Source organism: Petaurus breviceps, unplaced genomic scaffold (genome assembly GCF_028583685.1).
Source record: "Petaurus breviceps papuanus isolate PSGF00001 unplaced genomic scaffold, PetGlider_PUasm1.0 175, whole genome shotgun sequence".
NCBI classification, from domain to species: Eukaryota; Metazoa; Chordata; class Mammalia; order Diprotodontia; family Petauridae; genus Petaurus; species Petaurus breviceps.
The window spans coordinates 24,673,064-24,689,483 of NW_027185764.1; the positions used below are offsets into that span (position 1 = coordinate 24,673,064).

General features: G+C 40.1%; 2 protein-coding genes across 4 annotated transcripts in view; both read right to left on the reverse strand.

Annotated features, from left to right (window-relative positions):
* METTL9 (methyltransferase 9, His-X-His N1(pi)-histidine) overlaps window positions 1-1,006 on the reverse strand; it is a 62,949-nt gene extending 61,943 nt beyond the window's left edge. Inside the window, exon 1 of one of the 2 annotated variants that reach the window (XM_069084920.1) lies at window positions 729-1,006. In XM_069084920.1, the coding sequence (XP_068941021.1) occupies window positions 729-908 (180 nt within the window). In that variant the 5' untranslated portion in view covers window positions 909-1,006. The remainder of the gene's footprint in view (window positions 1-728) is intronic. The other variant, XM_069084919.1, reaches the window with a different exon arrangement.
* Window positions 1,007-4,158: 3,152 nt separating this feature from the next.
* Window positions 4,159-16,420, reverse strand: part of LOC138158746 (transmembrane protein 180-like) — a 72,624-nt gene continuing 60,362 nt past the window's right edge. Inside the window, exons 7-8 of one of the 2 annotated variants that reach the window (XR_011167718.1) lie at window positions 7,223-7,332; window positions 4,159-5,555 (exon numbers count right to left, since the gene is read on the reverse strand). Coding sequence is in view for 1 of the 2 variants with exons in the window: in XM_069084931.1 (XP_068941032.1) it covers window positions 5,519-5,555 (37 nt within the window). In the remaining variant the exon portion in view is untranslated. The remainder of the gene's footprint in view (window positions 5,556-7,222; window positions 7,333-16,420) is intronic. The other variant, XM_069084931.1, reaches the window with a different exon arrangement.

Genomic DNA, 16,420 nt, shown 5'->3' on the forward strand with positions numbered 1-16,420 from the left:
TGTGAGCGTGCACGCGCGCGGAGGGGGGTGCTTGAACTGGCGGGGGGAAGAGAGGATCCGAGTTTTGGGAAGGGGAGCAGTGTGTTTCAGAGTGAGAGCTGTGTGTGTATGTATGTGTGTATGCGTGTGCAGGGAAGAAGGGGTTCAAGTGGGGGCGTCCGAGTTTTGGAAGGGGGAGCAATGTGTTGTGTGCATGTGGGGGTGCTGCAAGTGGGGGGTATTCGAGTTTTGGGAGGGGGAGCAACGTGCGCGTGTGCGCATTAGAAGGAATGCTGCAAATGGGGGAGTCCGAGTTCGAGGAGGGGGAACTCTGTGTGTCAGTAGGGGTGGGAGTGCTGCAAGTGGTCCTAGTTTGGGGGGGATGGGAGAGCGCTATGCGTGTGTGCATGGAAGGGGAAGGAGTGCTACGCGGGGGCTGGGGGGAAGGCGTCCCGTATCCCGTGGGGAAGTCTAGAGTCAGCTCGTAAAACTTTCTGGGGAGGGGGAGAGCGACGGTGGGGGCAGGGCCCGCCCCTTCCTCCGGTCCGCGGCTCCCTCGGTCAGGCTGTGGGGGGCGGGGTTGAACTTGACCGGGTGCCCCCACCCCCAGCCCTCACAATAGCCGCGTCCCCCTTCCCTGGCTCCGTCCCCGCCCGGGCACACGCACACACACGCACATCGCCCCCCCCCCATTCCTACCGTCCCCACCCCCGACAGCCGCACGGGGGTCGCGGGGCGCCCCTCCCCACCTGGTGGTTGTCCTTCCTGCTGCCCGCGGCGGCTGGCTCTCCGGGGCCGCCGCTCATCATGTTCATGTAGAGGGAGCGGGCGAGGGGACTCCGCAGGGACCGGCCGGTGCCCGTCCACATCCTCCTCGCCAGCCACAGCGAGACCAGGGTGAAGCCCAGCCAGCCCAGGAACAGTCTCATGGGGGGCCGCGGGGCGGCGGGGTCGGGGTGGCTCCGCGACTCAGCCCCGCCGAGAAGGAGGCGAGGAGAAGGAGGCGCCGCCGCCGCTGCTGCTGCCGCTGCCGCTGCCGCCGTCGCTGTCGCTGCCCCCGCCGCCGCTGCCGCCGCCGCCGCCCGCCGCGGCGACTCTCTCCATCGCGCCCAACTTACCCATCCAACCCCTCCGAGGCTCCGGTAGGGGGTGGGGAGAAGCGGCCGGCGAACACACCAGTCCGCTTCCCCCTCCCCTCCTCCTTCCCTCCCCTCCCCGCCCCACACTTCTTCCTTCCTTTCGGCGGAACGTCGTTTCAGGCGCAGGTGGTTTCCGCCCGGAGCACGTTTCCAGGGGCACACCGTGGCTCTCCAGTTGTGGCTACTGGATTCATTCTGTCTCCGGCTCTAAGCCGGACGAGGACGCGGACGCTGAGCGCGCGCCGGTGCCACCTTAACCAATCAGCTCGCGCGGGCTCGCGCATGGAGGCAGAGGGAGCGCGTTTGCTTGCCCAGCGGGGCCCCGCTTAGCCCCACGCTAAACCTTTTAGGGCCCATTGTGTCTTGGCTTCGGAGGAAGGAAAGTCAGGCGCGCGGCCCGACACAATGGGCCCTAGCGGGCTTAGCGTGGTTTGTTGGCTCCCGAAGGCACAGTAGTACTCAAGCCCTTTTCACTTCTTCGGCAAGGATGGCAATATAGTTCCCTAGTCCCCAGAAGCAGGAGCATGGGCAAGGGCAGACCGCCCCCGCTTGCCCTTGCACGGACCATGCTGGCACCGGGCTTTTAGGCTAGGGTCTGACCCCTGGACAGCTCTTTTCAACTTCCCCTTTTCTCGTTCATCTACCTTAGGGATAGTCGCCTGCTTCTACTCTTTACTTCTTGGTTTTTGCAGGCCGGGTGCCAGACAAACCAAAGCTTTCACCCTCCCCTTCCCCCAGAGTTCCCAGAGATCGGCCCCCGGGGTCCAGGGTTGGCACATGGGACGGGTGGCACGACTGCCCTCACCTGCGACTTCCACAGCGTTTCATGAAGGTTGCCTAGGGCTTGAAAACGGGGTCCTGGAGCGGTCACTCACTGCATTTATAAAGAAGATCAGCTCTCCTCCCTTAAAGCCTGAAGATGCCCTCCAAACTGGTAAACCTCAGATGATGTCTTGGTTTCCCAGAACCTGCCAGGATACTCGAGGATAAAGATAGGAAATCAGGGTGCTTTGACGCTTGTCACCTGCACCTACAGATCAGGTGTGTGTGAAATGGCCCTGTGTATTTATCTGTATCCCTCTTAAATTGTTGTTTAACAAGTAACACTACTAATTTCCCTAACGGATCAAAAAGCATTTCGGTTTCTAAAGTCGTCAACCCAGTTTTAAGCACCTGATATGTTAGTTGCTCAGAAGGTAACGCAGTAGATAGAACATAGGGTCTGGAGTCAGAAAGACTCATCTTAATGAGTTCAGATCTGGCCTCAAGACACTAGCTGTGCAACCCTTGGCAAGTCCCTTAAGCCTGGTTGCCTTAGTTTCCCCATCTGTAAAATGAGTTGGAGTAGGAAATGACAAACCACTGCTGTATCTGCCAAGAAAACCCCAAATGGGGTCATGAAGAGTCAGAAACGCCTGAAATGAAAATGTGTTAGTCACTGTGCTAAATAAAGGCAAAACAAAAACATTTTTAAAAGTCCCTGGCCTTAAGAAGCTCATAGTCTGATGGGGAAGGAAGATATATAAAAGATCATTTTAGAAGACACTAGCATTAAATCACTAGAAGAAAGTTCCCATAATAGGGTAGCTCTACAATATTACTACAACTTTTTAAAGACTATTTTTTTTTAAAAAAATGTATTTTCCTTTCCTTCCATATTACCCCTTCCATTGGAGAAAAAAAGAAGAAAAAGAAAAACTAAGTCCTTGTAAAAAAAAATACACATAGGCAAAACATTGTTGCATTGGCTACCTCCAAAAAATTTCTCATTTTGCCCCTTGATTCTATTACCTCACTGTCAGCAGAAGTACCCCAATTTTAGCACTGTATGAAATTTTTCTTCTCTAATAAGAATACCTTTCCAGGTTTTTAAAGACACTTTCCTATTTAATATTTTGTTGTTGTTCAGTTGTGTCCAACCATGGACTTGTCCATGGGGTTTTCTTGGCAAAGATACTGGAATGGTTTGCCATTTCCTTTTCCAGGGAAGTAACAACAAAAAAAGTGGGAAGGAAAGAGACCTAGCAGTACCTCTACAACAAAACAGTTATTCTTCAAACAATTTGATACTGGCTGAAAAACAGATCAGTCATTGGAACAAATTAGGTATTCAACCTATGGGGAAAAAATTACCTAGTAGCCTAGTGTTCAATAAATCCAAAGACCTCCGTTACTGGGGCAAAAACTCACTATTTGGCAAACACTGCTAGGAAAACTGGACAGGTCTGGTAGAAATTAGATTTAGATAAATACCTCTCACCTTATACCAAGATGAATTTCCCATGAATATATGACCCAGATTTGAAAGGTCACATCATAAATTAGAAAAACAAGGAAGAAATTATATTTCAGATCTATGGATAAGGGAAGAGTGAGTTCATAGCCAAACAAGGAACAGAAAGGATAAGAAAAGATAAAACAGATAATTTTGATTATATAAAATGTATAAGTTTTTGTACAAACAAATCCAATACAGCTAATATTAAGATATATGAGGAACTAATTCAAATTTACAAGAATAAGAACTATTATGCAGTTGAGAAACCAAGCCTATTTATACCCTTATGAAAAAAAGATGCTTCAAATCACTAATAACTAGAGAAAGTTACTATGAGATTCCACTTGTACCTATCAGATTGGCAAAGCTAACAAAGAAAAGATGACAAGTTTGAGGAGCTACAAGAAAACAGGTATGCTGATAGGCTGTTTTGGGACCTATGAATTGGTCCAACCTTTCTGGAAAGTAATTTGGAATTTTAAAAATTTACTAAATTTTGCATATCTTCTGACCCAGTAATACTACTATGAGGCATATAACCCAATAAGATGAAAGAAAGAGGCAAAGGTCCTATATATACAAAAATATTTATAGAAGCTCTTTGGTGATAGCAAAGAACTGAAAACTAAAGGAGTGCCTATCATTTCTGGAATGGCTGAAGAAATTATGGTATATCTGGGTAATAGGGTATAGAAATCCATCTTGCCCTACAAGAAAGGAAGGGGGAGGGTTAGGGGAGGACATAAGAGAGAACAGATTGGGGGAAGAGGTATTCAGATAGCTTGCTATCTCAGGCTGGTGGGTAGGGGATAGATGGGGAGAAAATTCATAACTCAAAATCTTGCTGAAACGAATGCTGAAAACTAAAAAATAAAAAAGAAATTTATTAAAAAAAAGAAATTATGGTATATCAATGTAATGAAATACTGTTGTGCTTATAAGAAATGAAGGAGGGGGGCTAGGTGGCACAGTGAATAGAGCACTGGCCCTGGAGCCAGGAGGACCTGAGTTCAAATCTGACCTCAGACACTTGACAAACTCACTAGTCGTGTGACTTTGGGCAAGTCACCTAACCCCAATTGCCCTCCAAAAAGAAAAAAAAAAGAAATAAAGGAGATGGTTTTAGAGAGATCTTGGAAGATGTATACATTGATTATAAAGTGAACAGAACTAGAACAACAATTTAAACTATAACATCAATATTTTAAATTCAAATGATTATGAAAGACTTAAGAACTCTTAACAAATAAGTATTCAACTATTATTCCATATTATTGATCAAGAAGGATGCTGCCTACCTCATGACAGAGAAATGATTGACTAATACACAGAATAAGAAACACATTTTTGGATGTGTTTGGATGACCAATGTTTTCTTTGATTATGTCTTTATGATACAAATCTTCTGTATTTCTGTCTTCTTTCTTTTAAATAGACAGGGCAGATGAGGGGAAGAGGAAAAAAATACTTGATAATTGTAAAGCCAAGCATGAGCAGCTTTCCAGAGGACTGTTGCTGTGAACAGCTTTAAGGTTCTGATCACATAGTGTAGTGAATTCTCTATTCAGCAGTAAACTGAAGCCAAAAATTCACAGAAACCAAAGTACAACATTCACAATGTTATAACATAACAACTTATCACTAAAGTGGCCACATAGTTTTCTCCAAAGTGACCACATAGTTTTAAACAAAAGATATTATTCAGTAAGTCCTTAACTCAATCATCCTTAAGGAGCAAGCCTCCTTAAGGGACACAAAGTACAAAGATCAAAGTTCTCCACCCCTACGTAGGTCACATTGTCTTAATCTCTCAAAGTCTTCTTTCTTCTTGATGGAGATTAGTTTCCAGTCATCCTTAACTCAAACATCCTTGAGAGGTACAAGGTACAGAGTACAAAGTTCTCCCACCCCTAGGCCACAGTAAGTCATGATCTCAGTCAGTATTAAGTACCCAAGGAGAGGTCTTTTCATCTTGACTTGAGGCTGGCTCTCAGATTCTGTGGTTTCTCTTTCATAGTCTCAGCTTTTGCCTGAATTTACCCAACTGTCACTTGGATTCAAAGGTAGGCAGTTCTCAGCTCCTTGTCTAGTTCCTCATCCAGTTCCCATTCCATATCGAAGCTCACAGTGTCCAGTCCACCTCAAGTCCTTCACAGTTTCTGTTTTGGGGAAGACAAAGCTTAACAGAGCCAAAACAACATTCATGCACATTGCCGGCCCCATCATCAATTACTTTCTACCTGTGAAATCAACACAGAGCCACAAACAAAAGTCTGAGAACTCAACACAACAGTATAGTCCCAGGACCACAGTCCCAGGACCTCCGAAACCCTCCTCCAGGACTTCTGTAAACAGACAACAAGAAAATCCCTTTCAGGGCTTTCAGTTGGGTCCCAGGGCTTCTGTACAAAGTATTACAAACACAAATCAACACAGATGGAACAGACAAACACAAGCTTTCTCCTTCTTGACTCTGCCACCACAAGCCTTCCCTTCTCAGTTCTGCTTTTTCCCAGTTTGGGCTTCTCCTTGTATGTGATCATTAGCTCCTCCCTGTTCTGCCCACCTCTTATGTCCTTCCTGTTCCTGTCTTTGGCAAGTCCCACCCACTGTGGGTTTCCCAAGTTCTGTTCTTAACAAAGACTTGATATAATCGTGGGCAAGGCTCAAAAGAAACTTGAACTCAAACAAGGTGCTAAATAATTAAATAGCTGAAACAAGGTGCTAAGTACTTCTTTGGTTGCCATAGAAAAAAATGAAAAATTATTTTTAAAAATTGGAATACTCCTTTTACTCTTACCTGGGACATTCATTCTTTCCTGCTTGTAATAAAGTGATATGCAGGAAGTCTTTCTGTTATGATAACCAAATCTGTCTTATAAAAACTTTATTAGTCTCTAAGTCTGTCCCCCTTCCTTTCAAAAAAAAATTTGGAGACAATCAGAATAAAGTGATTTGCCCAGGGCCACACAGCTAGTAAGTGTCTGAGCAAGATTTGAACTCAGATTTTCCTGACTCCAGGGCTTTATCTACTGCTCCACCTAGCTGTCCCCTAGTCTGTCCCTTATAATAAGAATTAGGTTTGTATTGTGCAAGGAACATCTGATTACCTAATTAATGTCATAATAAGCTATCCTAGGAAACTACTACATTTTATTTCTGTGGAGATTATCACCATTACTGTCTCCCAATCAAATCAACAGATCCTATTCTGTAAGTTTTTTTATAATCAAAAAAGCCATTTAATGAAACAATTCCAAATTATCCAGATGGAATTTAAAGAACCAAGTACAAAATAATTAGTTTGTTTACTACATCAATCTGTCGCCTGTGAGTTAGTAACATAGTCCTAACCAACCTATGCCAAAAGGTCATCCATCATCTTTTCAAAAGGAGAGAAACTACCAAGACTATATAAATATCTAGTTACTGAGAATAAGTAAGCCTAGACATAGAAATATCATAGACATAAGCCTTGACATAGAAATATCCCTTTCCCATTCCTCTTTCCTCCCTCTCTCATTCTAGAGGCAGCTTGCTAAACTGTAAAGCAACACTACATTACACTAAAATGTGCTGGATGATCAGAGAATTCATATCATATTTCTGTACCTTAAGAACTTGAACCAATTGACTGTCAAGATGTCTAAAATCTCAAAAAAATTGGGTGATTTAAAAATGAGCACTGAATTGAGACTGGCCCACTGAGACCATTCATATATTTAGAAATATCAAACAATCACATTAAAAATACTTTATGTACATTATTTATTAATATAAAGCAAAGAAAAACCCAAAGCACAGCAAAAGGAAATGATTTGCAAACCTTTGCCTGGAGAATCTGATGGACCTATTTTCAGTTTCTTGCTCCATCACTTGAAGCCTTGCTATCTCTTCTCAGAGTGTCTTCTCAATCATAAATGATGAGGAAAGAAGCTAGCAAGAATAAATAACCCTTAGCAACAGTTTAGAGTAACCTCTGCTGCCCCCTGACATCAACATCTAGAAATGCTGTTATTGTACAGTCAGATCTCCATTATCCACAGCAACATAAGTCAAAAAGACAAAGATTATGTAAAAACTCAAGGATATTCAGGTCATTTTATTATGCTTGGGAATTCAGTCAGAGACAGGATGATAGATATAGTGAAAGATAACTGGATCTGGAATCAGAAGACCTTTCTGTGATTCCTTTTTGTTGTTGTTTAGTCATTTTTCAGTGGTGTCTGACTGTCTGTGACCCCATTTGGGGTTTTCTTGGCAAAAATACTAGACTGGTTTGCCATTTCCTTCTTCAGCTTATTTTTACAGATGAAGGAACTAAGGCAAACAGGGTTAAGTGACTTGCCCAGGATCACGCAACAATCATCAACTGTCTGAGGTCAGATTTGAACTCAGGGGAGATGAATCTTCCTGACTTCAGGCCCAGCACTCTGTGCACTATGGTGCCACCTAGCAGCCCTAGCTCTGCTATTTACCATGTAAGTTACTTACCCTCTCTGAGCCCACCTCCTTTTGTGTTAAAGCTCTAGAACCAGAACCAGAAGGGATCTCAAAGATCATCTGAATCAGGCTTCATTTGACAGATGAGGAAACTGAGACCCAGGGAGGTTAAATGATTTGCCCCAGGTCATATAGGGAGAAAGTAGGTCTGAATCTAGATCTCTGACTCCAGAACCAGGACTCTTTCTGGGATTAAGTGATGTTAACAATTCTTTGTAATACTTACCTCTCAGGGGTTTTCTTAAGAAAACATTTTAAAACTTATAAATGCTATGTAAGTGTTAAATATGTAGGCTGCTCAGATGGCACATTGGAGTCAAAAAGTCCTAAATTCAAATTTGAATTCAGATACTTTCTACTCTGTCTCAATTTCCTCAATTTATATCCCTGATTCCTCAACTATTATCCCCTATAAAAAAGAAAACAATAACAACACCTATCTTGAAGAAATTGTGATAACATTTGTAAAGTGCTTTGTAAGTTTAAGTTGTTGTTCTTCAATTTTGTCCAACTTTTTGTGATCTCTTTTGGGGTTTTCTTAGCAAAGGTTATTAGAGTGGCTTGCCATTTCCTTTTCCAACTCATTTTTACAGATGAAGAAACTGAGGCAGGCAGTTAAGTGACTTCCCCAGGGTTACTCAGCAAGGAAGTGTCTGAGGCCAGATTTGAATTCAGGTCTTTCTAACTCCAGGCCTGGAGTTCTAACCACTGTACCACCTAGCTTGCCCTTGTAAACCTTAAAGTGCTATATAAGTACTAGATAATAATTATTATTATACATATGCTCCTCATTGCCCTGCTCTACCTGACCCCCCTCCTCTACTTGACACCCTTTTCCTTATTGCCATTACTTTGGTATATACCTTGAGAAGACCCTGCATTTTTTGGATAATATTTTCACAGAAAATTGAGAGTTATCTATACCACCTTTCTTTCTAGAATTTTAGAGAATTCCATTTTTTTTTGTCCCAGCAACCACTAATGTAAATTGTTTTCTGAGATTCAGACATATATGACCTAGCCATGACAAATGTAGCCAAGGACACTTCTCATATCTAGTATGGAACTTTTCAAGTAACAGGGTTTATGTAACTATGATTTGAGCTGCCATCTACAGAACTCTTTAACAATAAATAGCAAAGCTTTTAATTTGGACAAAATAGCAAAGTAAAGAATATGTATATAAATAAGAAAGGTTCTTTTCAGTTACAAAGTATAATGGTAGGAGAAATCGATAACTTTTTCCTTATTGACAGATATTTATAGAGTGAATACAATGTTTTAGTCCTGTTCTCTACTATAGGAAAAATACCATCCACTGCTTTTTTCCTCAAGGAGATTACATTCTACAAAAACCTATAAATCTTCCTTATATTTCCCCCCAAATGCTATACTTCCCCTCCTTTATTACTTCCTAATATATTTTATTTTATAGTTTATAGGTGTGGAATAATGTATATACTGTCAGACTCAGATGATAACATTGGTTGGTTTTATTGAATCGCTTTCTCCCCTCTTTCTTTTAAAATCTTTGTTACAAAATATGGTTCCATGGGTATGGGAGAGTGAAGGAATGTATCTGTAAAAACAAAATATATCAAGATGTGCAATTTTTAAGGCATGTACTCCACCTCTCTTTAAGAAGGCTACTCAATCTACTCTAGAGAGATTAAACTCTCCCTACTGCCATACTACAATCCATGGAGTCACCAAGAGTCGGACATGATTGAATGACTGAACAATACCTCAGTCCACTCTAGAGAAATGAAACCCTCCTACTTTAAATTTAGGCTTAACTAACATAATTTATTCAGTACAACTGATACATTTAAATATTTAAATGGCCCTGTGATTTCATCAATGTGGGTATTCCCTCCATCTATGCCTGCACATGTCATGCAACTCTTGTCCATATAGTCCTATACATTTGCCACAGGGGTCCAATCAATGTGCTGGGGGACTCCTTGAGTTTCTCTTGTCATCATGTGATAGGATATAAATGGGCCATGTGAGCTATCAGTTTTCATTGTTCTGACCATGTGATCAACCTATCAATGATATCCTTTATATCACTTTCTCTTCATAGTTACTTTATACTAAAGAAAGATCCTGCCAGTTCCACTAAACCCGCCATCAGCTGCCAAACAATAATCACTGATGGGCAGGTAAACCCAAGATCAGTGCTCCATCATCCCAGACTACCAGTTCTACTTTCAGTCAAATCTTGTAGCCATCATCCAAAGGGGTAATCTTTATACTTTTTTAAGATTCAGTAAATCCAGTAAATAGTAAATCCAGTGGAATACTCTATTTTTACATTTTTCAATCAAGTGTGTGATGATGGTAAGATGTGGTCTACTGTTGCCTGACTCAGGAATTTGTTTTGCTTGACTATGCATATTTGTTACAAGGATTTTGTTTTTCTTTTTCTCTTTTAAATTAGGAGTGGGAGAGGAGAGAAAATAAAAGCTTGCTAATTGAGGGAAAAGAAATCTATGGGCAGCTAGGTGGTGCAGTGAATAGAGCGCTGACCCTGGAATCAGGAGGACCTGAGTTCAAATTTGGCCTTATTACACTTGACACTTACTAGCTGTGTGACCTTGGGCAAGTCACTTAACCCAATTGCTTTGCCTCCCCCCTCCAAAAAAATAAAGAAATAAAAAAGCTCTAATTTTAAAAGTACTTAACTGTGAATAAATGTAAAGAGATTTGTAAGCACTATAATACAAGATGATCAAGTATTCTCTGAAATTAAATTTCTTGTTATCTTTGGACATATGATAAAAGGAACTCATCCCACTTCTTTACTTGCCTCTCCAAGCAGAAATCATGAACCACTTAGTTGCAACTTCCTTCTGGTTTTGCTGATTGTGACAATGTCAAAAGTAATACAATCATTTCATCCAGTTGTATGCCCATGTGTTGGTCTTTGGAAAAGGTGCTCATGTGTAAAGAACCACAATCAAATTCATATTTACAGATGGGTCTAAAAACAGTGCTTCTTAGTGCCATCTGCCCTGTTTTCCATCAGTTTCCATTGTTTCCACTGTTTTCCACTGTTCCAGTAGTTTTCACTGTTGTTGCATAGCATTTGAAAACCCAGAGTCATCTATTTTGATGGGGAAATCTAAATAGGACCTTATGGAGGGTATATCTGGTATACTATGGGCATTCAGTAAGTGCCAAATAATTTAAGGTGTCTTTCAACCTATATCTGAAGAGTCATTGAGACCACTAATGTAAATTGTTTTCTGAGACTGAGAAATATATGACTCAGTCATGACAAATTATCCAGGAACACTAAGCAGACCTCAAGCCTGGCATGTAGCTTTTTGAATAAGAGGGGTTATATAAACATGATTTGCACTTGCTTCTAATGCATTCTTTAATAATAAATAGCAAAGCCTTTAATTGAGACAGAATAGCATTATTAGAATAATAGCTGAATAGCATTATTAGAGATAACATGCTCCCTACAATCTTTCATAGATACCCATACCAGGCAGACAGGTCCTATACCTAGGACTAAACCTCAACCGGAACACTTCTCACACTTCCATTTCTGAACTACCTCCTGTGCTTGACTACATCTGCTCTGGCTTCTGTCTTTCTCTGCCTGACCCTAATCCCCTGTCTCCCTAGAACTACTGTTAGGATTTTTCAATTGTGATGAAATGTTGTTGCCCTCTGCTGCCAGATATCTTCTCCACCAAATTGTGTCTATCTGCTGGGCTTGTCTGCAGGTAATGTAGCTTTTCCCTCAAAAGGCAAAGTTATCACTCTTTTGTGAGACTGCTCTATGCCTAGGTTTAATCAACATACTTTTAATTTTTTTTTTTAATTAGTCAGATCCATAGCCCCATCCAAAAGGCACAGAAAATCCCTCAAACCAATATTTTTTTTAGACAATTGGGATTAAGTGACTTGCCAAGGTCACACAGATAAGTGTCTGAGGCTGGATTTGAATTTAGGTCCTCTTGATTCTAGAGCCAGTGCTCTATCCACTATGCCACCAATATATATATTTTTTAAATACACTCTGCCTAGGATGATCCAAGAAGAATTCTGACTAGTATCCCTTAATATTTAAGTTGAGACAAAGAAATTTTTTAAAATCCTATCATGCTCTGCCTCCCCTGCACCCTCCCCCCCAAGTCCCAGAGCCATGCATATTATCCTAGAAAATGATCAAGCCTCAAGGAGGCAATACTGGAGGGATCCGATTGGACACACCCATGCTGATGCAATTTTTCTTTTTAAATCATGTTACCATCTTAGAAGGAAAGAACGATAGAATCTTTACATTTAACTGAATACCTTGAACTTTGTGGGTGCTCAATTAATTCTGATTTTTGATAATTGTTAGTAATGTCATTTATCTAGAGAGATATTCTCTTCTCTGAAAATGGTAGAAAGAAATCCACTGTTATATGTTAACTTTCTGTGCCTTAGTTTCTCCAATTACATTGGCTACCTGTACCCATAACAAGATTTGAGGTCATTGGTATAAATTCATGTACATATAAAAAACAATACTGCTTTCCCCAATAGATAAATTGTCAAAGGATGTGAACAGACAGTTCTCAAAAGAATTATAAACTATTAACGACCATATAAAAAGTGCTATAAGTAAGAACAATGCAAGTCAAAATAATCCTTACACCAAGAAAACTGGCAAAGATGACAAAAGATAAGAATTAATGATGAAGCACGGATTGTAGAAAGATAGGTACATTACTGTATTGTTGATGTATATGTGCATTGGAACAACTGCTGCAGAAAGCAATTTGGAATCATGGAGGGAAATTCTATATTTTATGTTTTAGACATAAGTCTGCCAGAAACAATTTTTTAATTAATTCAAATTATTATTATAAGCATTTTTGCTTAGAATGGGAGAAAAACAAAGATTCATAGATACTGCATAACTTTGAAAATCTCTCTTTAACAAGTCATTTTCTAGTTGCAATTTATGATATCTTTAAAACAACAGACAAAATCATTCTCCAAGTTTAAACATAATTATAGCAATCACAGTAAAATTCCATGAACATTTTACCTAATGTAACAGAACAATGGTCACTTAACTTTCAGCATACCCTTGTAAAATCATTTTTCTAAAACTATTCACTCTTTTTTTGATCATTCTATTTTAGTATTCTCCTTTCCAGCAGGTTAAAAGTAAACTCAAGAATTTGGCTTAGGGAGGGAATGACATACACACTAAATTGGGTATCTTGCCCCACAGGAGAGTAGCGGGGAAAGGGATGAGAGGGGGGATGATGGAGGGGAAGGCACGTTGGGGGGAGGGTAGTTAGAAGCACACACTTTTGAAAAGGGGCAGGGTCAAAGTAGAGAATAGAATGAGTGGGGGGGGCAGGATAGGATGGAGAGAAATATAGTCAGTCTTTCACAATATATCCACTATGGAAATGTTTTGTGTAACTATACATGTACAACCTATATTGAATTGCTTATCTAGGATTCCTAGTAAGGGTGGGTGATGAGGGAGGAAGGAAAAGAATCTGGAATTAAAAGTTTTTGGGTTTTTTTTTTTTGCTTTTTGGAGGGCAATTGGGGTTAAGTGACTTGCCCAAGGTCACACAGCTAGTTTTTGTGTTAAGTGTCTGAGGCTGGAATTCAAAGTTTTAAAATCAAATGTTTAAAATAATATTTTTTTTTTACATGCATCTGGGACATAAGATAAATATACAGGCACTGGGGTATGGAGATCTATCTTGCCTTACCAGAAAGTTGGAGGAGGAATGCGGGAGGATATAGGAGAGAGCAGATTGGAAGAGGAGGTATACAGTGGATCACTGTTTTGGGGTGGTAGGTAGGGGAAAGATGGGGAGAAAATTTGTAACTCAAAATCTTGTGGAAATGAATGTTGTAAACTAAAAATAAACATAAAATTTAATTTAAAAAAAGGAAACTCAAGAGATACTATGAAGTGAAGTAATCAGAGACTACTTCCTTCTTTTATTCTAATCATTACCCTAATCTGGTCAAAGGGTTTGGTACTTCATCAGAAGTCCTTTCTTGGACTGATATGGAAAAGGGGGAGCAAAGTCATTTTTTTGGACTTGCTGGTTAAAAGAAAAACTGATAAGATTTCTCCTTCAGATTATTCAAAAGTCTTCTGACTAGGACAGATTTTTTAAAATATGTAATTAATTAATTAAGTTTTAGTTTTCAACATTCACTTCCCTAAGATTTTGAGTTTTAAATTTTCTCCCCCTTTATCTCTTCCCCTCTCCCCAAGACAGCATGCAAACTGATATACACACTCATATTAAGTGTATTTTCACATTAGTCATGATATAAAGAAGAATTAGAACCAATCATGAGAAAGAAGAAAAAAACAACAACAAAAGAAAGGGAGCAAATAGTATGCTTCTGTCTGCATTTAGATTCCAAAGTTCTTTCTCTGGATGTGGACAGCATCTTTCATCATGAGTCTTTTGTAGTCGACTTAGATCCTTACACTGCTGAGAAGAGCTAAGTCTATCAAAGTCAGTCATTGTACAATGTGGCTGTTACTGTGTCCAATGTTCTCCTGATTCTGCTCATTTCACTCAGCATCAGTTCATATAAATCTTTCCAGGTTTTTCTGAAGTCTGCCTACTCCTCATTTCTTATAGCACAATAGTACTCCATCACATTCATATACCACAACTTGTTCAGCCATCCCCCAACTGATGGACATCCCCTCAATTTCCAATTCTTTGCCACCACAAAAAGAGCTGCTATAAATATTTTTGTAGATGTAGGTCCTTTTCCCATTTTTATGATTTCTTTGGATACAGACCTAAAAGTGGTATTGCTGGGTCAAAGGATAGAGCAGATTTTTTTAAAATGCCTTTTAAAATATTTTTTAAAGTGGTATGTGTGTATTGGTCTACTTCAACAGAATTATGCAAATAAAGTGATAAACAAATATCCATACACCTTTGATCCAGAGCTTCCACTGTTAGGTCATTGACCAAAAAACATCTCCATAGACATCAAAATATTGATAACATCACTTTTTGTGGTAGCTAAGTAGATGTCCATCCATTTGGGAATGGCTAAACAAATTGTGGCATGTGAATGTAGTGGAATATTATTGTGCTACAAGAAATGACAAACATGAATACAGAGAAGCATGAGAAGATGTATGAACTGATGCAAAGTGAAGTTAGCAGACCCAGGAAAACAATATAAGACATAAATACAACAATATAAGTGGAAAAAACAAAACAATTGAAACTGACTGTTGTAAAATGAGAGAGATAGGGAAGCCTCAGAGTCAGAAAAACTTTAATTTGAATCCCACTTCAAACACTACTAGCTATGGGTATCATGGAGCAAGGCAGGTAATTTCTCTTAAGCTCAGTTTCCTCATTTGGAAGGTGAAGGTAATATTACCTACTTCAAAGAGTTGTGAGGACCATATGAGATAATATATAGAAAGTGCTCTATGGGGGTGGGTAGGTGGCTCAGTGAATAGAGCACTGGCCCTGGAGTCAGGAGGACCTGAGTTCAAATCTGGCCTCAGACACTTAACACAAAAAACTAGCTGTGTGACCTTGGGCAAGTTACTTAACCCTGAATGCCCTAAAAAAAAGTGCTCTATAAACCTTAAAGATTCATTTTGTCAATATTAGTGATTATTATTATGTTTCTACTGATACGAAGTTTTCCTTGGAGTACTAATAAAGTGGGGCAAGTTATTGTTTTCTCTTCAGTTTGGGAAGGGGGTACATAAAAAGTGCTAAGATATTATCTTAAAAACACAATCATCAACAACTTGTTTAATATTTTCAGGCTCATCACTGTGGTATCATGAGCTTCTTCCATAATTACTAACATATAGAAATACTTTTGGTGTCTTTCTCAGTCTTGAAGATCCTTCCATTTCACTTAAAATCTACTACATCCAAATTCCTCTCCCAAACAGTAGCCTCTTAATTGCTCTCTCCTGTGTTTATTGGTCTTATGAAGAAATGTTTTTTATCCCCTTTCCCATATAACTTTATATTACTGTCTTTTATAGTTTGTTGCTCATGTACTAAAATTTCCTTTTGAATCAATAATGCATTTAAGTTCTATTTGAAAATATAAAAGTTCTATTTGTTTCTTGCCTTCTCAATGGATGAAGGAGACGGTGGAGGAAAGGAATTTGGAACTGAAAATAAAAACCAAAAAACAAATAAATTTTTTAAAAAGGCAATATAAAGTTGTGCTGTATTATAGGTAACTGGGGACTGGCATATACACGCACAGACTCCATCAGCTTATTCAGTGGATGCAGCCTCTCCATGTGGAAGATGCCAAGGAGCTTGCTTCCAGGATAATTTTGATAGCATGTAAGGGAAGTGCCTTGGAGATTCTGGTGAATGTGTGGACATTTTATAGCTGGTTACAGTTGGGTAACCATGTAATTAGAAGAGCATTTTTTGATTAGCTGTATAACCAAAACTGTTGGAACCTACACAAAGATCTGAGTGAGCTTTGGCCATCTTTTATTTTGCTTCAT